Source organism: Rhinolophus sinicus, chromosome 15 (assembly GCF_057876585.1).
Source record: "Rhinolophus sinicus isolate RSI-liver-muscle chromosome 15, RSI-T2T, whole genome shotgun sequence".
Lineage (NCBI taxonomy): Eukaryota > Metazoa > Chordata > Mammalia > Chiroptera > Rhinolophidae > Rhinolophus > Rhinolophus sinicus.
Window position 1 is genome coordinate 58,175,821 of NC_142515.1, and position 27,200 is coordinate 58,203,020.

Consider the following 27,200-nt stretch of genomic DNA (forward strand, 5'->3'; position numbering starts at 1 on the left):
CCTGGTGCCTTTCAAGCTGCTGCCTCAGCACTGGAACTCAGAGCGTGTGAATCCATCAGCAAGTAAGTCCATGCACGGGCCTTTTAAGAGGAGCATCTGGGAGCATAGCCACACTTGTTTCACTCAGCCACACTCTGCTGGTTTTCACAGCCAGAAATTATGGTGACTGCTTTCCTCGGCATTAAAGTGTAGCCTGCGGAGGGGCTGGGACACCTTGCTCCTCTGGGTGGGGAGCCTCTGCAGCTGAGATATTTCTCCTGATTTGGGTGCAGGATCAGCCAGTTCAGTATTTCTACCCCTCCTACCAGTCTCAAGGTGGCTTCTTCTCTATGTCTGTAGTTGTAAGATTGTGGTTCAGCTAGACGTCAAGCATTCTCAATACTAGTTGTTCTGTGGTTTAACTGTAATTGATATGGTCCAAGCCAACACTCGCAGTCAGTCTCTGTGTGCCCTAATGGTTGACTTGCAGCTCTTATTTTTTTAATTTAAGTGATGTTTAATTTATCTACGAACATTTTAAACATCTTTCAAAACATTTCTCAAGTGATTCCATAATATTAAATTTTTCTGGAGTTAATTTTATTGACTGTCTTAAGGATTTGGTTTCTTCATGTATCTTTAATATTTCACTTCAGTCTCATTTTAATGAGAACTGTTTTGTTCTTATTGTTGTTTAGCTTTCTATTCCTGCCTTCTTCTCTCCCCATTTACCTTCCTGATGTCCATCTATCTCTATATCGTTAGTGCCAATTATCTCTCAGATCCCCTGGATTCAGGCAATCCAGAACCAAGTTTTATAAGGTGGTGATATTGACAATAAACAGATTCAGACACAAACCAACAAAAGTCTATAATCAGCTTGTAAATTGTTGTCCATGTCCGCTCTTCTCCCTAGGCATTAATTATTTAGAGTTTCACTGCCTAATCAGGTAGCCACTTGTGCCTATTTAAATTTAATTTCCAATCAGCTAAATTATATAAAATTTAAAACAAAGTTTCCCATTTGCTAATGGCTTCCGTAACAGACAACGCTTTTCAATCATCACAGGGCATTCTATTTGATAGTGCTTCTGTAGAACTATAATCCCAGACATTTTTTTTTTCTCTCCCTCAGAAGCAATGTTTTAAAGCTACTTTTCTTTGGAGGGGGTGAGCCACATACCCTGAACAAACAGGGAGCCCAACTCTGTTCTTCTATTCCTTAAGATTACTTTTATCCCTCTTCTTCCTGAAGAAGCCCATGTTCAGATTCTCAGTGGCTGCACTTGGACCCAGAGCGTGACAACTCCAGGGATGCAGAACCACTCACATTTTAAATATCTGTTTCTTTTCTGGTCTTCAGGCCAGAAGCTGCTTTTAGATTTTTCTTTTTGTAGTTTAACCATTATAAATGATTATTTCAAGCAGAAGGATTTCTAAAGCAAGAACTGTGTGCATATTGACACTTTTACTGTAGGCCTATATTCCATTATATTTTTGAACAATCTATGTTTATTTACACATGTCCATTTTATAGCCCTTTTGGCTGCTTCCAATTTTTACAATTCAAATAAATGCTACCATTAACATTCTCATACGTATCTTCTGCATACTTGTGAGAGTTCTTTTATGGACAAATCATAAGGGGGAAAAAAGCTGCTGGGTCAAAGAAAACATGCACTTCGTATTATTTTATATTGTTCTACAAAATTGCTGCACCAATTTATAAACTATTCTCCATAATTCACTGTGATTTCGAATCTGTTTTTGCACCTATGTTGGGTATAAAATGCCACCTCATTTTAATTTTTATTCCTCCAAGTTTTAGAGAATATCCTTTCTTACTTTTTTCTTTTCTCTTTTTTCTTTCTTTTTTTCTTTTTTGAGGGGTGGAACATTTGGGTTTCTTCCTTTGTTGTTTGTATGTTAAAATTCTTTTAAAGTATTTCTATTACTTTCTTTTTTACAGATTGTTAAGACTTACACATTCATAAGAGTAAACCATTTTGGTTATATGCTTTGCGATGATCTTCCTGCTATCTTTGACTTTCGGTGATTTTTAATTGTGCAGAAATGTCTTCTTTTGTTTTGTATTAACAAATCAAATGGATTTGTTTTCAATTATGATGATTATGTTGTGTGCCATAGTCAATAAATTATTCCCTAGCCCAAGTTCATAAAGATATCTTTTTGCTGTATTTTCTTCTAAATGTTTGAAAATTTGTTGTTCGCATATAAATATGTAATACATCTGGATTTATCTGAGTGTGTGTGTGTGAGATGAGCTCATAATTTAATTATTTGTTCCATATGAACAAGGTGTGACAATTAAGTTCGTGAACTTATTGCAGCAATGTTGCTAACCTTTTTATGATATCAGATGTCATTATGAATTTGTACCTACTGAGGACAAACAGTTAAGTTTACTATTTGGAAGTGCTCAAAAGGCTGTGTGAAAGAGTTAGATGACCTTGTATTTTCGCCAACAATTCATGGCTCTTGCGTCACGACAGTGCACCAGATCATATGGCACTGTCTCTGAGGGAGTTTTTAGCCAGGAAACAAATAACTATATTGGAACACCCTCCCTACTCACCTGATCTGGCCCCAAATGACTTCTTTCTTTACTGGAAGATAAAGGAAATATTCAAAAGGGAGACATTTTGGTGACATTCAGGACATCAAGGGTAATACGATGACAGCTCTGATGGCCATTCCAGAAAAAAGAGTTCCAAAATTGCTTTGAAGGGTGGACTAAGCACTGGCATCAGTGCATGGCTCTCCAAGGGGAGTACTTGGAAGGTGACCATAGTGATATTCTGCAATGAAGTATGTAGTACTTTTTCTAGGATGAGTTCGCAAACTTAATTGTCTGACCTCATATGATTAGTGGCTCTACAACCCTTCCTGTATAGTTTTTCCTCTCTTTGACTTCTTCTAATATTACCTAAGTATTATACTAATGTCCAAGTATGTGTAGCTCTTTCTCTTCTCCATTATTTTCCATTGGCCTGTTTGTCATATGACCAACTTCACACTTTCTTTACTACTAGTCTTTATATCTTCTAAGGCAAACCTCCTTTGCCTTGTGTGTCTGCAGTTTTATTTATTTATTTATTTATTTATTTATTTATTTATTTATTTATTTATTTTCTTACTTACTTATTCATTCATTCATTTATTTGCTAACTCACTACTGTCACACTTTAGTATTCTACCTAATTTCTTGAGTCATATACACATGCATACATATATGCACATATGGAGATATTACATTTAATTTGTAGATACATTTGGAATAATTGCCATTTTACAATGGTGCTTTTATTATTCAGGAAAGTGATATACTTTCACATTTTTCTACTTAGAGAAATGCTCTTTTTAGATCTTTCTTGAAATTTTATAATTTTCCCCATAAATATCTTATGTACAATTGGTTAGGTTTATTCCATGGTAGTTTATGATTTTAGTTGCCATCTTGAATGGGATTTCTTTTTTAAAACATTCTTTTTTCTAAATATTTGCTCATGGGATATAAAAAAGCAACGATTTTATGTGTTGTGTTCTGTCAAGCAAGATTAATGAAATTAATTATTAAATTTAAGAGTTTCATATTTTTATAAAGATTATAATGTCTTAGGAAAATAATAAATTGATGTATTTTATTACACTCTATTTTCTTTTCTATTTATATTTTGCTAGTCATAACCACCAGGAAATTGTGTAACTGATGTGTTGAGCACAGGCATCCTTATGTTTGACTTGAAAGGGAAAGTTTCTAATATTTTTCCCATTATGTAATATTGTTTCTATAGGATAGTGAATCTCAAACATTAAGATGCATCAGAAACACCTACGTAGCTCATAAAAACACAGATTGCCTTTCTCCACCCCTAGAGTGTCCAAGTCAGTAAATCTGGCAGATAATTTGTATTGCGCAGTGAGTTCTTAGGAAATGTGATTGCTGCTTGTCAAAAGGACACACTTTGAGAACCAAGTTGGAACGGGTGGAGAGGCTGGTGTCTGGGGTAGGAGGCAGGTCAGAGTGGCCAGGTGAGGATTCCCTGAGAAGGTGCTGTGTTGCCTGAGTCTTCATGACATGAGGGAGTTTCCCATAAAGATGCCGGGAAGAGCCTCCCAGACAGAGGGAACATGAGGGTGTTCCCAATGTGTTTGACAAACTTCAAGGGGATCATTGTGACTGCAGTGACATGGTTGGGGTACAATGATCATAAGTTAGAGAAGTGTCAGGAGGACCTTATTGATCATTGAAAGGGCTCTGTCTTTCATTTTCATGACTTGGGGAGTCATTGTGAGGAGTAAAATGATGTGACTTATGTTTTAAAAGGATTATCTGACATTTATGGTGATGGTAGACATGAAGGAGCCATGGCTAAAAAAGAGAGACCAGGGAAGGCGCTATTTCAGCAATCCAGGGAAGCTGGTAGAGGTGTGTGTATGTATGTGGTGAAGGGAGAAAAGTGGATGGATTTACATGTTGTTTAAGGTACAGCCTAAAGCATTTCTTGCTGTTGCATAAGGGGAGTGAGAGAAGTGGAGGAGTCATGGATAGGGCAGAGCTTTTCACCTGAGCAACTGAAAGGATCTTGGAGTCATTTAAGGAAACAACACCTCTGACTATGAGTGTTACTCAAATGAGGAGCCTTGTGTAAAGACACCAAACTGTCCTCCCACTGCACTAGGTATAAAAAGTGCTGAAGTATATACAAAGAATATTCATGCAGAGAATTGATCGAGTCCATACCTGGAGACTGGTGTTTTTTATGAAGGGTTATTAAAGGATTATGGACCACTGTGGACTTCCCTTTGAAAAAGTAAATTGTATTTTAAGACTGGCTAGTATTAAATCTGAGTCTCTACACAAAACCAACTCTGTCTCTCAAGTATCAAAATGGATATTGCTACACTAAGGTTTGTCAGCATTTAGATTTGCTTTATTATTGTGCCTCTTGATTCTTGCCTCAAAGACTGTAATCATTTCAACTCTCACATTTTTTTTTCCTGAAAATGTAAATGGACCACTTTTTTGACAAAGTGAACTTTCGTTGTCACACAAAGATGCCCTCTGTGAGCAGCTGTAGAATCAGCTTTGTTTCAAAAACAAAGAAAAGCATATAGTGGAAGTAACCATACCTCATGCTCCTTTATTATTTTTCTTTGCATTTTCTTGTGTTATTCCTAAAAAAGCCAAGAATTACTTTTTCTTCTGATTTACATTAAATATTTATCTCATATGAAGGTGTGCTTTACTTTTTTCACTTTAACTCTGATCACTTTTTATTCTCTCTGGATATGGAATGGATCATACCCTATTTAAAAGATCATGTTTTCAAATAAGATTAAAAAAAATTGCCAAGTTAAACAGGGATTCATACCTATTGCTAATAGTCTTACAGAAAGAACATTATGGTATGACAGAGAAGAGATATATGAGACTAAATTTTCTTGAGTAGGTTTCAGAAAAAAGAAGACAGATTTAGGAGTGTAAAAGACCTGAGTGTGAATCTCAACTCTTCTCAGTGACATCCCTGACAAGTTATCATCCCACCTCTGCTTGAGTGTTATAGTGACAGAAATGCATTATCTTCCCTGCTGGTACATTTTATCTTTATACTTTCTAGCTGTTATTTCCATATGCATGTTTAAACATCTGATTCTAAATTTCCTCAACTAATACATAGGAATCAAATGGCAATATCACAGGGCAAAGGCTTGAAGATAATATGTATAAAATGCGTATCTTGTTGCTATTGACATTCCAAATGTTATTTAGAAATTATATCAAATCTTTGACATAAGGAGAAACAGTGACCTTTTGAGGTTAAGATATAAACACACAAAAAGTGAACTTGAGATTGTTTTGGTATAAATGTAATTCTATAGAAACAATACTAGTACTTGATTAATTGGCAGAATAATGATATACATATACACACACACATATATTTCAAATATAGACATTGACTTTCACATAAAACTGATTGTTTATACATACACACACACACACACACATCTATGCATATATCAGAATTGTAATCTGTTAAAGCAGATGGGAACCTTAAAAAGAGAGAGAGAGAGAGAGAAAGAGAGAGAGAGAGAGAGATTACTTATAGCCATCTTCATAAAAACACTGGTACTGAGACTCAGAATGCACAAATTTATAGATGATTTGTCACCATGTAGAAATCCTATAAGAGACGTGTAGACACACAGTGTTCTGCTGACAATAACTAAAATTGAAGTCAACTTCAGTGACACCTGATAAAACTAACTTTTCTTTGTCCAAATAAAAATGAAACTCATTCATTTCTGGGCAGGCATTTACAATTATTGAAAAAATCCATTAAAAAGAAATCACACACCTAGAGACTCCAACACTCTATATCTGCTCCAAGTCTAATAACATCATGGGTAGCAAATTAGTGGGAAACTGATTACCACTGATTGCAAAAGTGTTTATATATCATTTGAAGGATTCGTAGACAAAACTTGTGGCGTTATCTGCAAAATAACTTATTCTGTAATGGGATACAAATGCTTTGATCACTAGAATGTAGATTCTCAAAATTGTTAAATATTAATAAAAATGTTTTAAACCTATTTTTATTAAGGAAATTTAGCTATAGCAATACATTTATTTCATTTTCAATTACTCAAGATTTACTCTGAATAAGGAATGACAATTAAGTTCGCGAACTCATCCCAGAAAAAGTGCTGCATACCTCATAAGGAAAAAAATGCAATAAATGTATTGCTAAAGAATCACATATTTTTAAACTAGAAATAGTTTTTTACTAGTTTTTTTCATTGATTAATGTGGGCTAAACTTAACACCAAATCCTCTAAAAATTATTCACAAAGAAACTAGGCATTAGTGTTGTGATAATAAAAATAAAAATAAAAAAACGCTAGTATAGCTAGCTAGCTAGCTAGCTACCTAGATAGATAGATGATAGATGATAGATAGATAGATAGATAGATAGATAGATAGATAGATAGATAGATAGATATGTATTGAAATTGAGTAAGTTTGACATCTGAAAACATTTTGGTCCATCTGAGATGTGATCCTAAACCATAAGCTTGTATTATGTAAATAAATAATGAACAGTGATCATGGCTTTTATTTTATTTTTAAAAAAGATTTTATTCGGGAATATTGGGAAACAGTGTGTTTCTCCAGGGCCCATCAGCTCCAAGCCATTGTCCTTCAATCTACTTGTGGAGGGCGCAGCTCAGCTCCACGACCAGTTGCCATTTTCAATCTTTAATTGCAGGGGCACAGCCCACCATCCCATGCAGGAATCAAACCGGCAACCCTGTTGTTAAGAGCTCGCACTCTAACCAACTGAGCCATCCAGCTGCCGAATCATGGCTTTTAAAGATAGAATATACTATGTTAACTTAAAAGTAAGAAAAGGCCTTTCAGAGCGAGAGGCAAACAAGTGTTTATTTGAGATCAATAAGAAGAGCTATTCTGGAGTGATTAATTCAGACAGAAGCCCAAATAATGTTCTGATTAGTAGACAAAGGCAATTGGTATTTAAGAGAAAGTGAAGGGGGACAATTACATTAATAGAAGGAAGGCATTTCTGTTGGTACAGATAACATAACAGTGATGTTCAACAATGTTTTAAATTTTTGGTCACGTAGTCAGAATAACTGATTTCCAGCTATCTTTGCGAACAGGTTTTCCGGCCACAGTGTTGCTTAGGCCCAGTCCTATGGTTATTTTGCCCTGTTTTAACATTCCAAAGATCTGAGGTATAAGACATGCCTCTGACATGGCAGCTACATTTTAAAGTAGCTACATTTATATTGTTGTTTACATTTCCCCCTTTTGAACAATATATTTCCTTGAAAGACCCCTGATCAATCATCAGAGAGTAGTATTGATCAGTTATTAAAAACATCATTCGTTCTGCATTGTCAGGTGTCTCATTTGGGGTATGTCATGCCATTGTCGGTCCCTTGTCACCAGGAAGGTTCATTCCTGGTATGTCATTTCCCACATGGGAGGGTTTGCGTCTAAAAGTAAAAGTGCTGACTTTATTCATTTCTTCAATGTCCTCTCCCAATATTATTTGTTTGAAGAAATATATTGAATAATTCATAAGAGAAAGTTCTTACTTAACCTCCAAATACGAAGGTCAGACAATTAAGTTCGTGAACTTGTTGCAATGTGCTGCTAACCTTTTTTGATATCAAAGGGATTATTCATTATGAATTTGTACCAACTGGACAAGCAGTGAACAAAGTTTACTATTTGGAAGTGCCGATAAGGCTACATGAAAAAGTTAGATGACCTGAACCTTTCACCAACAGTTCATGGCTCTTGCATCATGACAATACACCAGCTCACAGGGCACTGTCTGTGAGGGAGTTTTCAGCCAGTAAACAAATAATTGTATTGGAACATCCTCCCTACTCACCTGATCTGGCCCCAGTGACTTCTTTCTTTACCTGAAGATAAAGGAAATATTGAAAAGAAGACATTTTGATGACATGCAGGACATCAAGGGTAATACAACGACAGTTCTGGTGGCCATTCCAGAAAAAGAGTTCCAAAATTGCTTTGAAGGGTGGACTAGGCACTGGCATCGGTGCATAGCTTCCCAACAGGAGTACTTTGAAGGTGACTGTAGTGATATTCTGCAATGAGGTATGCAGCACTTTTTCTAGGATGACTTCGCGAACTTAATTGTCCTTCTTCGTTCGGAGCAAATCTCGAGTAATTCAAGTGTAGAAGAACACTGAATTTTTCACCAAGTGGTTCTCAAGCCTCTGGGGTAACATTCCATATCTTTATGGCTCTGTTAAAAGTATTTTCTTACAGTGAGCCAACATCTGAGTCCTTTCCACTCCACTCACCTGTAGGTCTTTTTGTATGTCAAGGCCTCACAGAAGAAGACCAAACCGTGTCCCAAGCTTGCTACCAACTGTATAATGATAACCACCACACTCTCTTCCCCTCAAAGGAGACGATCTCCATTTCTGCCATTCAGCATGTTCCTCTAATTCATTATTAGTGCCCCTGTATAAAGGTGACGGCTACAAGTAAAACTTCTAAGTGTGATTTCTATATACCAACAAAAAGACGATCATCTTCTTGATTCTGAATATTCCTTTTTCACTCTTCAATGTCTGCTTCTTGCTAATAGCAAGAGTCACTATTGACGCTAAAGGTTCTAGTATACAACTTTGCAGTTGTGGACAAGAGAAACGTAATTTAAAAGCTTTCTGATGTTCAGCAATGGTGTCATGGGCAAAAAGCCCTGGATATGAATCACAGCTTCAAACTTACTAGTTTTGTGACTTGATTAACTTTCTCAATCATTCCAAACCTCTATTGTTTACCTTTAAAACCAAAAATACGACAATGCTGACTTAGCAATACTGGGTGGAATATATATGCCTAACGCAGAATCTGGAAAATTGTCGGTACTTGATAAATACGACTTCTACCTTTTCTACATCAAATAATGTAGATTACTTCTAGGAGCTCCAGTCACTTCTTATTTACTTCTGATAAATGATTTTTTTTTAAGTACTAATTATAAAATGGACTAATTATGTGGTAGCCTTGGGAAGTTTTACAGTAGGTCATTAAAATTGTAATTGTGGTGTGACTTTTTTTAGATAGAGGTCTGGTAATAAAAGCCAGAAATATTTATATGATGTAGCTTTTTTTTTTTTTTTTTCTTAATTTGAAGCCAAGGAACAGAATGAGAAAACTAGAGGTTTTCATCTTCAAAAGAGTTTATGAGCTTTAAGTAATTAGTAGGCACAGCTCTCTACTGTGCACCAGCCTAACGTGATTTGCCCTGTTGGCAAAGGAGGAAATGAGCACCCAGAGGGGTAAAGTACTGCCCCCCAGGTGCTGTGAGAGGGGTGTGAGTGTGAGGTGTGTGCCTGTGCACGTGCAGTAGTGTGCATGTGAATGTTTGTGGTAGAGGTGGTACAGATGGGAAGGAGTAGTGATGGACCTTAATGAAGACTAATGCAAAGGCTTAAACTGTTATAGTTTTTATAAGTTTATTAAGATCTCTGTTATCGAGAAAGATTGGGGAAAGGGGACTTATGCTGCTGGTGTTATAAAAATGTGAATGGGCATTTTATGCTATGTAAATACAGGTATATAGAGATATAACTTATTGTGTGCTGTGTAGAGTAAATCGCATACACATACGAGAACAACCCTGCTGATCAGTTACTTGCTTGCTCTGAGATTCATACCCTGGCCTTTCTCCTGTTCTGTTCTCTATGTCAGGACAGCGCATTGCCCAGGCTCTGTGGACAAGGACCAATGACTTTTGAGTGGAATTAGCCAATAGGAAGCACTGAATGAGAAATCTCTCTCTCTCTCTCTCTCTCTCTCTCTCTCTCTCAATGTGTGTATGTGTGTGTGTGTGTGTGTGTGTGTCTGTGTCTGTGCGTGCGTGTGCGTGTGCACACACACGCACTCATGTGTTTGCTTTCTGTTGTCTATGTTTCTTGGTTGATTTAGGGTTCAGCTCCTGCCTGATAGACCCACTGAATTCACTTCCCCTGGTTTCCTTGACTCAGATTTCTCTCCATTTGTCCTATCAGTCTAGGAGTAAGAGTGATTTCATGCTGTTATTAATTGTTGTTAATTCCTATGTTACCTTATCATCCTCTGTTTAGCTTCTCACTGTTTCTTTAGCTTTGCAACCAAATGTCTATTAAATTTCCTCATTTTGAATACCTAAAGAGTTGTCTTTTCTTTTCTTTTTTTTTTAATTGGGGAATGTTGGGGAACAGTGTGTTTTTCCAGGGCCCATCAGCTCCAAGTTAAGTCATTCGCTGTCCTTCAATCTAGTTATGGAGGGTGCAGCTCAGCTCCAAGTCCGGTGGCCGTTTTCAATCTTTAGTTGCAGGGGGCACAGCCCACCATCCCGTGCTGGAATGAATCTGCCACCTTGTTATTGAGAGCTCATGCTCTAACCAACTGAGATATCCGGCCGCCCCTTAAAGAGTTTTCTGATTCCAGATACACCACCTGTTTCTTTCTCGGTACTGTATATTTAATTTGGAGTGAACACATGAATTGATATGATAATATACTATTAAGTGTAACATACTATGATAGCATATGATAGCACACTATTAAGTCTAAAGTAATATTAAATAACACTGTATTTTTCTTTTAGGCTTTTTCAGATTAATTAAATTATACCATTATATATCTGTGGGCAAATAATTAAACTCTTAGTTTCACTTTTATCTTTCTCTGTACAGTAAGTGTTAAATGATAGGCCCCCTCTTCCTCAAAAGAGAGTTAATAATGCAATAGAGCACTTCAAAAGAAGCGTTACACTATCAGAATAGTGAAGAACAACACTGGGCAGAGAAATGAATATGATCTCCAGTGATGGTGTAACCTGAAGTCAAATCTCAGTTCTAACAACATGCTTTCCATTTGCCCTGGGACACAGAAGTTAATTTCTCTCAACTTCAATCTCTTCATCTATGAAATAGTGATAATCACATCTCCTTGTTATCAGTTTCATGGGGGATTATTTTGTCTAACCTTTGTAAAGCTCTCAGCACTGTGTTTATAAGAGAAGAGGTCCTCAAGGAGGTTAGCTCTCTCTTCATCTATTACAGTACAAGATGCAGAAATAGTTGCTGATAGCAGTTTCTCATTGATTTATTCCAGGTAAAAGATATATAGGAATATCAAATATATCCCCCATAACTTGGTTAACTGAATCAATCTTTCTTTTTTTCTTTTACAAAATCATCATCATGTTTTATTGATTTCATGTCACTGCTCCCCTTCTGAGTTTCCATTTCAACTTGTCAAACACTCCACTTAAATATCATTCCTGTGAATTCTATTTTGAATTTACTATCTATGGATAGCCACATAATTTTTGTCAACTTCCTTGTACCAAGCCACCTTTTCCTTTGTTTCAATTAAAGGTCAAGAATCATATCTCTATCCATTGTTTGAAAGAATGTTCCCTATGTGTCTTTTCTAGCTTACCCATGCTCACTCCTGCTTTTGTGTGCTGTTTCCAGCTTTCATATGACATTCAGGCTTACAATTTGTCCAGGCTATTGATATTGATATTACCACCTCTTTTTTACTTTGCTTGGTTACCAGAACTTGGACCACATGAACTGTGCTGATTGATCTCCAACAAAACATATGCTTCCACTGGAAAGACTCAGAGAAGTTTGGCACATGGGATACCACATGGATTTAGGAATTTCTTTGCTTTTCAAGAGGAAATGCGAAATAGCAAAAAGAACATTGGACTTAGAAACAGAATTCAAGGAATTTAATCTTTGTTTTACCACTTATGCCCTTTGATGGCCTAGGCAAGTCCCCCATCTTTTTTTAAAAATATTGTCCTCCACAAAATAAGGTGCTTGCAACAAATGCTCTTCGTGATTTCTTCTAGTTCTATCATTCTACAGTATCAGAAAATAGTTAGATTTGGGTCTAAAACTATTTTTACATTTGGCTTCATTTGGCTGTTATACATATGTATACTGGGGATGCGAAAAAAAACGTATACACATGACTTGTATTCATCTTTTGTTATCAGTATATATTAAGTATTACAATTTTAATATAGTTTTTCCTTTCTTAAAATGTGTATACATTATTTTTGGCACCCTCTGTATATTAAGACTTTACTTTTAGAGCAGTTTTAAATTCACAGAAAAATTGAAAGATACAGAGATACCCCATATACCCCTTGCCCCCCCCCACCACCACCACACACAGTCTCCCCATGAACACCATTCCCCACCAGAGTGGTCCATTTTTTACAATCAATGAACCTATGTTGACATGTCATTATCATCCAGGTCCATACTTTGCATTAGGGTTCACTCTTCGTGTTCTGCATTTGATTGGTTTGGACAAATGTATAATGATGTAGGTTCATCATTATGGTATCATGCAGAGTATTTTCACTGCCCTAAAAATCCTCTGTGCTCTGACTATTCATCTCTCACCCCCAATCCCTGGCAAACACTGATCTTTTTACTGTCTCCATAGTTTTTGCCTTTTCCATTGTGTCACACAGTTAGAATCATAGTTTGTAGCCTTTTCGGATTGGATTGTGTTACTAAGTAATATGCATTTAAGTCCTCCATGTCTTTATATGGCTTGATAGCTCTTTTTATTTTAGTGCTGAGTAATATTCCATTTTCATGATGGGCCACAGTTTATCCATCACCTACTGAAGGACATCTTGCTTCCTTCTAATTTGTGGCAATGATGAGTAAAGCTGCTATAAGCATCCGTGTGCAGGTTTTTCTGTGGATATAAGTTTTCAACTCCTTTGGATAAATAGGAGGGAGTACGATTGCTGGATCATATGATAAGAATATGTTTAGTTTTGTAAGAAGCTGCCAAACTGTCTTCCAAAGTATCTGTACCATTTTACATCCCCACCACCAATGAACGTGAGTTCCTGTTGGTCCACATGTTTGCCTGCATTTGGTGTTGTTCTGGATGTTGGTCATTCTAATAGGTGTGTGGTGTTATATCATCGTTATTTTAATTTGATGACAAACAATGCAGAACATCTTTTCGTATGCTACTTTCCCATCCTTATAACTTCCTTGGTGAGGTATCGTTAAGGTCTTAGGCTCATTTTTTAAAAAAATTGTGCTGTTTGTTTTCTTATTGTTGAATATCAACATTTCTTTGTATAATTTGGATACCAATCCTTTCTCAGATGTGCCCTTTACAAACATTTTCTCCCAGTTTGTGGCTTGCCTACTCATCTTTTCACATTGTCTTTCATGTTAAATATTTTTTGTTTAAAAGATATACTACAATATTGGGGAATTTCTGTTATAGAAAATCAAATGAAGATGTGATATAATAACTGGGTCATAAAGAATCCACCAGGCAAAGAACTTGAACCATTTTTAAAATTAAATGATTTTCTATACTTAAATTACTTCATCATCTAAGTGTATCTTTAAACAAAGATTGTAAATGTGCTTACAATGCAAAGCCACCATCCCTTGTCTTATCTTCCTGTACTAACACCCCCTCCCCCGACTCTCCAACTTGCACCCCCTCCTCTGACATGCAGACAAGCTTATTAAACCATTTTCCTTTGATATTTTCCTGGTTGTTAACTTCATCTCTCTAAATAACACATTAAGCCACCATTTCTCAATTTATCTACTTTAGATATGGTGCATTGACTTTCTACGATAATGGGAATTTAAGTCACTCAGACCACACCCCACCACTTGTCTCTCCCCCCTGCATGGTTCTACCACTACTCTTCATTCTCAAAGTTTGTCTGATATGACACATTTAAGTCAGTAAATAGTTTGGTTAAGAAATGGGGCTTTTGTGTGGAATTGACGTTGATCTAGTCACAGAATTCCTTGGTTTTCTCCTAACAGATTTTCAATTTTAGAGTAATGATTCTATTTGACAGAGCAGCCACTTAAACCTACAATCCTGTGCCATTGTTTCATTTCCAGGCAAGACCTCACTTGCATCTCAGTCTGAGTTGCAGGTTTTTCACATGAAATCACTTCCCATTCAGTCCAAAGCTTCCTTGTTGCTGATGAATGTCATACATAATGAAAGATTATATCCATTTATCCTCAGCAGTAAATCATTTATCACACAAGGGAGATATGTTATTGTGAATTCTGATCAAAGCTGCCCACTTCCTTTAGCTGGCAGAAATGCTGTACTCTGTTAGTTGATTATACAATATCCTGGGAGAAACGGAAAATTTTGCTGTCGAATGAGGGTTCAGCAAACTCTAGGGGTCTCTAAAATGGCTTTTTTAAAAAAAATCATGTTTCATGGAGAACCTTCTGTGATCCAGGCCTGTGAACTGTTAAAGTCTTTTTTTCTCTTTTTTAACTTAATTAAATCAGAAAGCGGTGGGACATTTTGCAGCTTGCTCTGTGATGTCTGCAAATGGATTTGTGAATGACACTGTTTGGCTATTTTGCCCCCTTTCTTAGAGAGACAATCATTACCACTTCTTTTTGAAGCCTGCTGTGGTGGTTTTATCAGTTATTTGCTAATGAGCTCCCTCTCTCCTTTATAATGCCAATCATAAAGATGCCTTTTAAATGCGATTTATCTCTCTGATTTATTTTCTTTTCAGTCTTCCTTATCATGCTGTGTACTGCTCTGCTTAAGGGAATCACCCACGCTACTCAGGCAGGGAACAAGACTGACGTCTTTCATCTCTTGTTTATATCATACTCTCTCATTGTCTTCTTGGGAGAACAGTGAATTCCAGAAAGGACATCACAGTCTTTCTTCCAGAAGACTCACTTCTTATGTTTTATCATTTGTTTTAGGTTATCATCACCCTATGTTACACATCTGTGTTCACTGCTTTTCAAATTCAAGAGCATGTGAGTTATCTCCGTATTAAAATTATCCTGAGTAAAGTGAGATGCAAAATGAAGCAGGAAGAATGGGCCCTCTTTATTCCTTTGGTCTCACTTGGGCTACTGGTCAGCATACTCTTACAGTTCATTTAGAATTTATGCAAAGTAGTAACTAGTGACCACACAATCAGTCACAAATCAGTTACCACCTAACATTTGCAACCACCATTATTTCATTTGATCGCCACCACATTCTTGAAGTAGCCTTTCAATACTTTGGCCTTTAAGAGCTAGCTATTGAAATTCATAATCTCCCTTTCCAGACTCTGTGAGCTCATTAGGTCACTTGTATGGTTGAAAGAAGTACAGTTGACACTTGAACAACACAGGTTTGAACTGCGCATGTCCACTTAAATGTAGAGGTTTTTCAATAAATATGAGTCTGCCCTCCATATCTCTGAGTTTTGCATCCTTGGATTCAACCAACCATGGATCAAAAACAGTGTTTTTTGATCCATGGTGGTTGGGAATCCCCCAACGGGAATGGCCAACCGTATGCATTGCTCTACACCATTTTATTTTAGAGACTTGAACATCCATGGAGTTTGGTATCTGTGGTGGGTCCTGGAACCAATTCTCCCGGGATACCAAGGGACAAATGTAGTTTAGTTTTGGGGAGTCAGAAGGTAAATGCAGATTTTCGAATGTGCAGGAGTCAGTGCCCCTGACCCCTACAATGTCCAAAGGTCAACCATAAACACCATGTGCCCAGGCTCCTTATCCTTAAAATGAGAGATTGCCAAATTTATCAGCGCAGGACATGGTTACAGCAAAGTCTTTATACATTAACTTTAGTCTAGGTGTTCTTGTTGATGGTTCTTACCTCTCTGACTGTTCAGATTCTTTTACTCCAGTGTAAGTATGCTTGCCAGATCTACAGAATAAAATATAGGCCATCTGGTTAAATTTGAATTTCAAATAAATAATGAATACATTTTTAGTATAAGTATGTCACAAATATTACATCTGGTTCATACTTATTTAAAAAATTGTTGTTCATCTGAAATTCAAATTTAACTGGATGTCTTGTATTTTATCCAATAACCCTATACACAGGAGAAACCAAATTCTGGTCTTTGCTCTTCTGTAGATATCAGTTTCCCAGCTTGATAACTGCTATTGACTGAATTGTGTCTCCATAAAATCCTCACGTTCAAGCCTTAACCCTCAATGTGATCTGGAGATAGGTTCTTTAGGATGTTTCCATTTTAATGAGGTCATAAGGGTGGGGTCCTAATATGATAAGATTGATGGCCCTATAACCACCATTTGAGGTTACAATGAGAAGGCAGGCATTTCCAATCCCATGAGAGAGTCCTCACCAGACACAGACCTTGCTGGCACCTCAGTCTTAGATTTCTAGTCTCCAAAGCTGTGAGAAAGTAATTTTCTGTTGTTTAAGCTACCCAGTATGTGATACTTCGTTATGGTAGCCCAAGCTGACAATACAGTAAGTTTAGAATGTTTACTCTGGCTCAGTTTTATGTTTCTCACTGAACTTCGAGATGACAAGGATATTACTTTTCTTCCACTGACTAGTCTGAACGTGTGAGTTAATTATTCTCCTAATTATAAGCAAGCACGGACAAGTGAAGGAATCTTCTCATGGTTGGATCTTAAGCATCACAAAAAGTCTGTGATTGGCTGGTTTCTCAATCTTGGTAACACTTTAAGTGAAAACAATATAGAGGAATCATAGGGAATAGACGTGACAATAAACCTCGGTCTGCTGTTGACTGGCTGTCATGAAAACTTTTAATTAGCTAGGGAAGTGGGAGAAGAAAGCCTTACTCTCCTCTTATTTCAATGTCATAACCTAAATTATCTGCATAAATTTTCTTATTACTAGACATATTTACAAGAAATAGAGGTAAAGTGTGTGTGTGTGTGTGTGTGTGTATGTGTGTGTGTGTGTGTGTGTATGTACACCTCATGGGTACAAAACATGCACCAAATCAAGACTCAGTGATAATCCCACTTAGAGATGAGAAGCTAAGACCTTGGAGGGTTCAGTCACAGACCTCTAAGTGGCAGAATTGGGGGTCATCCTGCATTCAAAGGATATGTTTTTTTCCACCCATAAGAGGCTACCTCCTTTGAAAATGAGAATCTCACCTTTGTCATAATGAATTTTTTTGTGTACTAGGAAATTAGTAACGTAGCATTTTCTCAATCAATTGGAATAGATTGATAAAGCAGAACTCCATCCATCCTCCACCTGTCATTATTACCCCCTAATCCTTTTGTTCTTGATAAGGGCAATTATTATTTCACCACCTCTAATGTGATATTGAAATTATGAAGTTTTATTTACCTTCTTACCCTAAAAGAGACTTAAGAAAAAAAATTTTGATGCAGTAAAATCAAAGCTAAACAAGACAAAACAGCTTGTTCAGCCCTCACTGGATAATATTGCTGTGCATTCTAAGCTGTGTAGTACCTTCATGCTATGTTATGTGTTTAATTTTGTTAATGAGACAGTAAGGCTAAGGTGAAGCTCTTGACCAAATAGGGGCTGAAATCTCTATAAAGGGCCAAACACTTATTCAGACTGACATGATAACTCCTCAGCCACTGGTTGTCCAATAGTGAATGTGCCATATCTGAGAGGAAAATGACTTGATGTGAATAATACTAAAATGGACCAAAGTGGATGTGTGGCTGCTGGATACTCTACACACAGTTGAGAACTTGTTGTTGAGTAAATACATACTTGTTTTATTTTTTCTAACTTCTCAGACTTGCAACCATTCTTTTCCTTTCTGTCTTTAGAGCTCAGATATTAACAGAATGTAGCATGCCTCCTGGATTTGAGCAGATGCTTTCAAGTTCACTTCTGAAATCATAGCAGTCTTATGATAAAACAATCGGCCTTCATCTACTTTGAATTCAACATTGCTAAAGGGATATTAAAAAAAATAATAAATCCCTACATTTTCTTAAGGTTGCGGATACAACTCTCTTAGCAAAGGCATCAGAGGTGTGCGCTAGATGAGTGACATCACAAGCAACAGCTGCCTCAGCCATGGAATTTGGGATATATTTGAAGGCCATTGATAGCACATTGGAGAACCTTCATGAGTTTGAAGGCAGCTGTTACTCCACCATTTAAGATAATCCAATTCCAAATTCTTCCATTTATAATTGAGAGGATTTTGGAAAGGCTGTACTATAGCCAGTCTACAGGTAATTTTAATTCCAGTTGGTTAACTTAAAGATCTTTCTGTCTCAATTAGTGTTCCTTTTAAATAAGACTATTTAATTACATTCTAAATTCAGCTAAAGAAAGCTTACACTTTAAGCAGTGTCACAATATTCTCTATAGCCAAACCTAGATATCAGTTTCAGCCATGAGTAGCAGGAAGGGGAATTTGTTCTAACATCATTAATAAGTGTTAAGCCATTAACTCTAGGCTTCAGATCCTCAGCTGGAAATGTTTCCGGTCCACCCAGCACACATTTTCATTTAGATGGAACCCTGATTTGGAATTCCTGTTTCTGTATTCTCCATCTCTCCAAGGCTGGGCAGTTCATTTACCTTGCTGAAACTCTCCTCTCTATGTTTTTGTTTGTTTTCTAACTGAGGACAGTCTGCAATCTAGAAATCCCGTTTTCGTTCTTCAGTACTGGTGTTCCTAAGGGGCCTTCCCATCTGCAGTTGGTGATCACCTTTACATTATTGTGAAGCTCATGCAGTTTGCCTTTAAATCACTGATTATTCTCTGTGACACGGTTTGTGGAGGAACAGTTTGAGATTGGATAATAACTTACAAATCTAGGTCTTTAATTCTTACCATAAATACGGTTTCACTTCATGTTATTTGGGCCATATTTTCAAACACGAATCTGGGGAAGGTAGCTAGGTGTTTGGTGACTTATGTGTCTACTGAATTTCCGTGAAGAATGTCAAAAAGTGCCACAGATCAAGCAAGGACTTTAAAGTCAACCCCAGTTGAGTTTGCATCTAGTTTAAATACTGGCTGAGTAATTTGGGATAAGATACTTAACCTTTCGGAACCTCTGTTTCCTCACTTGAAGAGCTGAGATGATGATTCTAAATTCAAAGAATATTAAAAAACAACAACAACAAAAAAACACTAACATGTATTAAGTGCTTACTATGACCCAAAGTCATCATGTCATTTTTCCTAATAATAATTCTAGGAGAGAGCTATTATTATTATTATCTCCATTTTACAGATGAAGTAAAGGAGGCACAGAAAGTTTAAGCAGCTAGAAAATAACTGATCTTGGATTTAAAACCAGGCAGTGCTCCAAACCCCCTTCCGCTAAAATGTAAGGTTTAAATGGCTGATGATCTTTCTATTTTTTCCCAACAAAGGACTGACATTGAGGCCAAGGAGAATTGGCAGGACATAGAAAAGAATACCTGGGGGGATTGTTCCTTTTTCAAATCAGCGTTAATAGGCCCCTTAAAATTGGCAGCCTTGTATATCACTGACAAAGTGTCTACTTTCCTGTAACATTGCCACCATCTCTCTTGTGAAGTTAATTGATTTCTGCTAGTTTAAGTGTTACGTCTAACATCTAGTTTCCAAGAAGGAAGCATGTATACTTTATCTAAAGTGTATGCAGAGACCAGGCACTACACAGGTATTGAAGTGACCATTTGAACATTTTTCTATCCTTCATACATTTCTCTATGTAAATTATGTAAAATGCATCTTTGCAGAAATGCTAGATGTAAGGTCCTAGGCATAAAAAGGGCCACAATGCATATATATAATATCAACCAGGTATGATTGTTCATTTTTCTCCTTCCTGGTATAATTCCCATTTTATTTGGGTTAAAACAGGGGAACAAGGATATTAAACAATTTTCCAGAAGTGCATCCAGCAAATACTAAGCAGAGAAGTGAGACTATAAACCCAACACTGTTCGCCATGATATAGATGAGGAAGACATGTAAGAACCAGTGAATTGGCTGGGCCTCCTGTGTGGATAATCAAGACCGTGACAGTGAAGACAGAGTAGGAATGGAAAAGAAGGAAGTGAAGCAATGATAACATCTTCTGTTAATAAGTAAATGACCAGGAAATCAACAGATGAGGACTAAGAGGATAGTACAGTTCCCTCGGTGGAACAGTTTTTGTGTTGTTTTTGTTTTGTTTCTCCAATAGGAGGAAGAAGGATAAACTGAAGAATAATCTGGACGTGTAGGGAAGCAGTTGGTCACTTATGAGCATTCTTCAATATTCACTCAAAGTCACTAACATTATTAGCTGTAATTTAGTTGTGGTTCAGAAAATGGGTTACAAGAACTAAAGTGGCATATGAGTATTGTAAGAGAAGAGATGAGAATGGTCTGCAGTTAGCAGTGGGAGCTGATCACTTCTAGCTGACCAAAGGATGCCAGTTTCTGTGGAAACATCAGCAAATTACCTGGTTGTTTTCAAAGAGTCTCTTCCTTGGCTTTTTTTACTCCACAAAAAGTCTCTTCCTTGGCTTTTTTTACCCTGTACATCCATGCTGGGGGATATGTTGGCCATTTCTACTTTATTGCATTGACAAGACAAGTATTGAATTCCAGCTGACATTTACACATTTTCGTATTTCCTCATCTTTGCCAGTATTACTCTCTTCTCTTTTATCCAAGGATTGCCTTTTAAAGCTTGTCACTAAGCTGGGCTTTTCCTCAGGGACAATGTAGGAGAGGAAAAGTGAATTAAAGGGGTGGCTTGCTGTTTGAGGAGTTGCTGAACAAGGGGAAGGGGTGTGAGAGTCAAGGTAGAAGAATGTAAGTAGTAGAAAAAGTAATGTCTTCATTTGAAACTCCACAGCTGGCCTTCTCCCTGTGGGAAGGGAGGGCCCAGTTTGTGATCTGGCCCGTGGCTCACCAGCAGAAAGAGAGACTTCAATGATACTTAAGTGGGGCTCAGAGTATCCAAGCTCTTCCCCCCACTTCATTGCAGGGGCCAGTCTCCGTTATTTGGGGCTTACCCTCCAGAGTTCTCCCTTCAACTTCTCACCTGCCCTACCCTGATCTGGACATTTTGTCCTCAAACTATGCTCTTCCCCACTGCCTTTTAAATTTGGAAATAAACTAAACAAACCACATTATCAAGAACTTACTGGTTTCCAAAGTGACAACTCCTTCACCTCAGAGTTGATAAACACACAAAATTTAAGGCTAATATTTTTTTCAAAGTAAAATTTCTTAGCTCTTGTGTACTGAGGCTGCTTTTTAGTTGTTTCACAGCTGATACTACTTCCTATCTTCAGCCTGGTCCCTGACCATCCAATTGTAGAATCAAAACGTATCTGTAGAAAACCACTGGGAAACGTAATTTTTAATAAAATCTCTGTGATGTAAGCCTTCTTGTCAATAAAGAAATTCAGAGAAGAGGAACAGGATGAATTTGAATGCAGCTTTGAAAGCAATGCAGATGAGAAAAATAATAGAATATTAACCTGGTTAAGCTAAGATTTGTGCTTTTTGTTAAACATGTATTAACAAAAGATTACACGTATACTTTTAAAATTTTTATTAAATTAAGTCATTCTTTATTAAGATGCCCAGAAAGCTCTTTTTGTTATATGACTTTCTCTTTTTCTTATACTGTATCTTTCAAAAAGCATTTTTTTAAAAAAAAGGCACTCAAACTCCCCCAAAATACTAACCAAAACCGAAACAAACATGCAATGATATTTCTCAAAAGACGTGCTGCCTGTCACACTGTCAGAAGTTCTGCCAAACTCAATCTATGAAATAGAAGTGCATCTTCAGCCTTGTTTTCTTTGCCTTATGTCTTTAATATTGTCATAAATTCAATCCACCTCATTGGCATTACCTGCTTGTTACATTCCATCTTCACATTTGGATGGGTCTGAACTTATCAAGGTGACATATGTGTGATTTTTCAATGGAAATCTTAATTTGTCAGTCCTAAAACCCAGTACCCATAAGGGACACTGTCTCCTTAACGAAAGAGTAGGACTTGTGCATGTCCAGTCACAAGTGGGTCTCCTCGCTTGGGCTGGGCTGCTCCAGCATCATTACACTCTTATCTGCAGCACACAGGTATAAAAGCAGAGTGACGACACTTACTGCAATTTTCCTGATACTCCATGAGGCCTGAACACTTCCGAGTGGGCTCAAACTCATGGAAAATCCATTTAAGACCAGAAAAATTTCAAACATCTTTCCTTCTTTTCTTTTCCACACACAAATGGAATAATGCATCTTAAGTTACAAATGACCCTTAGAAAGCAAAACAAAACACAGAAAAAAATCCCACTTTCCCTTGAAAGCAGCTACCTCCCTAGGATGCCATTTTCGTATTAAATAAAGATACAAAGAGTAAAGGGAGCTGAAAATCTCCCCCATATGTTGGCAATAAAAACCTCCAAAATGTGAATGCATATGATAGCACACACCCAGCCCATAACTCATCGTGATGGGAAAAAGAAAATTAAAGCACTACAGTTCAGGTAATTCTGAATAAAGGAAGACTAACAATATTAGGGCAGCTTCCAGAGAAGAGGACTTCATTTTTCATCACAAATGTGCTCCAGTCCTAAGTATTTTCTGAATTTTTACCATTATAAACCCAGTGACACACCTGCTTTATTTCAAGTGCAGTAATGAATTTTTAAAGAGGTTATGAAAATCTGTGGCTGCTTAAGCAAATTTTTTCAATAGCCTGTTGGGTGTGTGGGGTGCGCACATATCAGAAGTCTTTGTTCTCAGTCTACAAAGAAAATTGCCAAATACACTCTGGAGTGCCAGGCTGAAAAAGCTGCTAAAGAGAGACTGCCCGATTACCTGAATTCCAATTTGACTCACAATGAAAGGTAGAAAAATTACCTAGGTGCCTTTCAGTATTGCTGCTCCAGTTGCAATAGACCTTATCTAACAGTTTATTACACTCAGAAAACAAAGCATATTCTAGAGAAAGAATTCACAGCACCCGTCTCTGACAGAACGGTCCCTTTGAATTCTTTTGTCGATTTCATAGATTTCCAACAACCAGAGGATTGTTTCTTTAAATCTGATTTTTATGCCAGCAGCACAATTTTGTCCTCTGTAAGTGGGACAGATTCATTCCACAAGAAACAATGGATGCTTCCCTGCTTAACTCGAGCATGACAGATTAAGCTTCAAGCTGACCACTAAATGCCACCTCCCCCTTAAAAGACTGTTCCAAAGCAGGGATTGGGGGCTGCCTCGGCTGTATTTGTTCCTTGAACTGCCACCTGATGAGCCTCTGCTGTCCAAAGCAGTGGCTCAGCCCTGCTGGAGTGAGCTGTGTGAAGGCTCCACAGAGGACTGGCAAGATGGAGGTGACATGCTCATTGCAGGCACTTCCAGGCAAATTTCCTCACCTCCAAATTGCACCTGCCTCAGGAAAGCTGCCATATACAATGCCTGGTACGAAAGCAGGCACTTTGTACATGTTGGCTGATTATAGGAGAGAAACTTTGGAGAGAAAAATGTAAGTTTAAAGAAAATGCACAGAGGCCTTGCACATACAGGCTTTCAGATTTTGCCAGATGTGAATAAGTGCTGTTATTTCTGGCCAGGCAGTGAGGTGACACTGACTTGAAGAATAGCAACATTAAAAAATAAACCAAAAAAAAGTAAAAAAAAAAAAAAAAAAAATGGTGTAGGAAAAAACTACTAAAACACAAGAATATAAATAAACAGTATAAACCTACTCATACTACTTGAAAAATTATATGAGAAAATGTTTTTATAGGAAAAATGGCACTTGCAATATGATGCTTCTGAAAGGACATTGCAGCTTTTTAGAAACCAGTGCATTTCATAAAGAAAAGTATACCTGCATCCAGAATTGTAATATAAGGGCATCTTAAAATGCTATTCAATTTGCTCATTAGGTATTACGTATAAAATTATAAAAGCAAAGCAGTAGTGATTTTTTTGCACAAAAATAGACTAAAAACCTGCCTGTTGATGTTAGAAACAGACTGAATAAAATTACACAAAAGCATGAATGTACTGTTCACGCATTTATGTAATCGGTAGCTATTTTGCTTGTTGAAATCTTGAAACTTTCATAACCACATACATATATGTTTGTTATTTATCCCTTTTTTTCAGGTGCAAAGAAGGCTACCAAGGAGTCCGTTGTGATCAATTTCTGCCCAAAACTGATTCCATCTTATCGGATCCAAGTAGGTCAAGTGTTTTTCTTTAACAGTACATAGAGCAACTGCTGCTAATTCAGCTGAAAGCTGTATTGCACTTGCATGTCTCTGAAAGTTGACAAAGGTGGAAGCTGGTGACAGAAGTTTAAGTTCAAAGCTTGTTTAGCAAAAACTCAGTCCAGGTCTTCTCCAGCAATGGGGCCTGGTCTTCAGATTTAGCTCCACTGCTAACTAATCTCTGCTGGGAACTTCAGCAAAACCTACACCCTTAGCTTTCAGGATCCCCCCTTCCCCCACCCCACCCCACCCCATTAAAAAACAGGTTATAGAAAGCAAGGGTGTAAAAAAATAAAAAGGCTTATTATTTATCCAAAAGAATTTATGGAAACTATAGAAACTAAAGTATCAACCTCTGATTGGTAATTTTTGATAATATTAAACCTATTAACCTTTTTACCTTACTTACTGAAGTAAGGAAACATGCATATAAAGCTATATAAGATGTTTTGAAATAAACTGTGAAAAACTCCATTTTTAGCGACACTATTTCCATGTCAGTGGCATTTTTTTCCCCATTCATGAAAGAAGACAATATTTCACGAAGAAATATTGCTTGTCATTATTTTCTTTTTCTATATGGAGTAAAAAGTATGTTCTATACCAATATGTCTGATTCTGGTCAAATGTAAAATTTGTACTTTATCTGGAAATAATCCTCTCCTCTTTCAGTGACCACCATAAGTCAGTCACCACTAAGGAAAGGGAACTTTTATTGAATCAGCCATTTAGTTTGGTGAAGACAATCATGGGCATTTCCAAATCGTAAAGGCAGTGTTGTGGTTTTCTGAATACCAAACTTGGGTAAAATATTGTGTATTGAGGACAGAGGTTGCCCTGTCTGTGAGTGCGTGCGTCGCTGTATAATGAACATGTTTAGCTGCCTTTCAACATCTTCTCAAAGTGAATATTTTTATTTCCCTCCTGAATTTCTAGCTCCATTTTTTTTTTCAGGTAAATGTAAAATTTTTTTAAAGGGGAAATGTTTTGTTTAATTTGATTGTGTTTCATCTTGGCAAGGCAAGTCACTATACAGTATTCACTACTCTCTTCTTTGCAAATTTAGGTCTCTTTGAGAAAAGTAAAGGTTGTCTAAAAGCTAGCCACAAAGTTAGTCTGGCATTCTCTGAAATGTGAGGCACTGGTCTCTGGGAATTATCCAGATGGGGGCAGTTACTGGAGTGTGTTGTATCTTTTCTGTCTTATGATTTAGCCAGATGCTAAGCTGATCTCTGAATGGTATGGGTGTGGCAGGAGACATATATTTGGAATATTAGAAAGTTTACATAGAAGAATGGGCTTACTGATTTCTTTTTCCTTCCTCCCTTCCTTCCTTCCTTCCTTCCTTCCTTCCTTCCTTCCTTCCTTCCTTCCTTCCTTCCTTCCTTCCTTCCTTTCTTTCTTTCTTAATTTTGTCCAATGTACTTAGTTTCCTTTGTTTTTTTTTCTTCCCTTTTTTCTTTCTCTTCCCTTCATTTTCCTTCCCTTCCATTTCCCCTTTACTTCCTTCTCTTTCCTCATTATTTTCTTTCCTTCCTTTACCTTCCCTCCCTTCCTCCTTTCCTTTTTCTTTCATATATAGGTGTGGAATATCTACTATGTACTAGGGCAGGGCTTGCATATGGTACAGAATGGGTAAAATAATCCCTCTTTAAACAATAATCAGACCCTTTTCGCTCAAATAGATATCATAATCCATCATGACAATAGTTGAGGATGAGGCCCAGAGTAAGGACTGTGTGCTCCTCAAAGAAAAATGACCCCGTGATCAGTCACTAACCATGAAACCCTAGGTCTTACATACATAAAAATATTTAGTGCAATGATATTCATCATGGTGAAAAATTGGACACATTCTAAAAACTAACAGGTTTACGCTTAGGTAAAACATCATATGGCTCATCTGTCATGTTCTATTAAATTACCATTCAAAGAATAGGTGTATGAAATATTTCTATTAAGTGAATCAGCAAATAGAAAATTATTTTCATGTAAGATTGCAATAAGAAAACCCTTTGGTGCAACGGTGAAAAAAATATACACTAAAATGCTATAAGAGGACTTTAAGTATTTTGGTTATGGAAGTAGGTGGACTTTTTTCCCTTTTTATTTTCTTTTCTCTAAAATGGCATAATTTTATATGAATAAAAAATGCCAGAATGCCTTGAAACAAAACAAAAGATAAACAAACAAACAAGCAAATGAACAAACATTGAAAACCTGTGGATGAGTCCCTGAGACACAGTTTAAATAGGAAAAACCTATCTCCCATTCATCCATTCATGCCTGTATGCATGCATCCATTTATTGAAGCAATCATTACTTCATTCCATAAATATTTTCTGAGCACACACCAAGGGCCATCTATCTAATCAGTTATATTCTGTTAGTACAAAAGTATACCAATAGGATTTAGCCTCTGAGGCCCCCACAGGCTAGTGGGGGAGAAAAACCTGTAGATACATAAGCATGTGCATGGTTCTAGTGGAAACACTCCTATGTGACATTGGCAGATTTATTTGGCCCCCAGGGCCTCAGGCTTTTCATCTCAATAACATCAGTAATAATATCTATAGGTTCCTAT

The 27,200-nt window shown here is 37.0% G+C and overlaps 1 protein-coding gene across 10 annotated transcripts in view; it reads left to right on the forward strand.

Annotated features, from left to right (window-relative positions):
* NRG3 (neuregulin 3) overlaps positions 1–27,200 on the forward strand; it is a 1,104,341-nt gene that overhangs the window by 824,909 nt on the left and 252,232 nt on the right. For all 10 annotated transcript variants that reach the window (XM_074339699.2, XM_074339707.2, XM_074339700.2 and 7 more), the window contains exon 3: positions 24,513–24,586. In XM_074339699.2, coding sequence (XP_074195800.1) covers positions 24,513–24,586 — 74 coding nt within the window. The remainder of the gene's footprint in view (positions 1–24,512; positions 24,587–27,200) is intronic.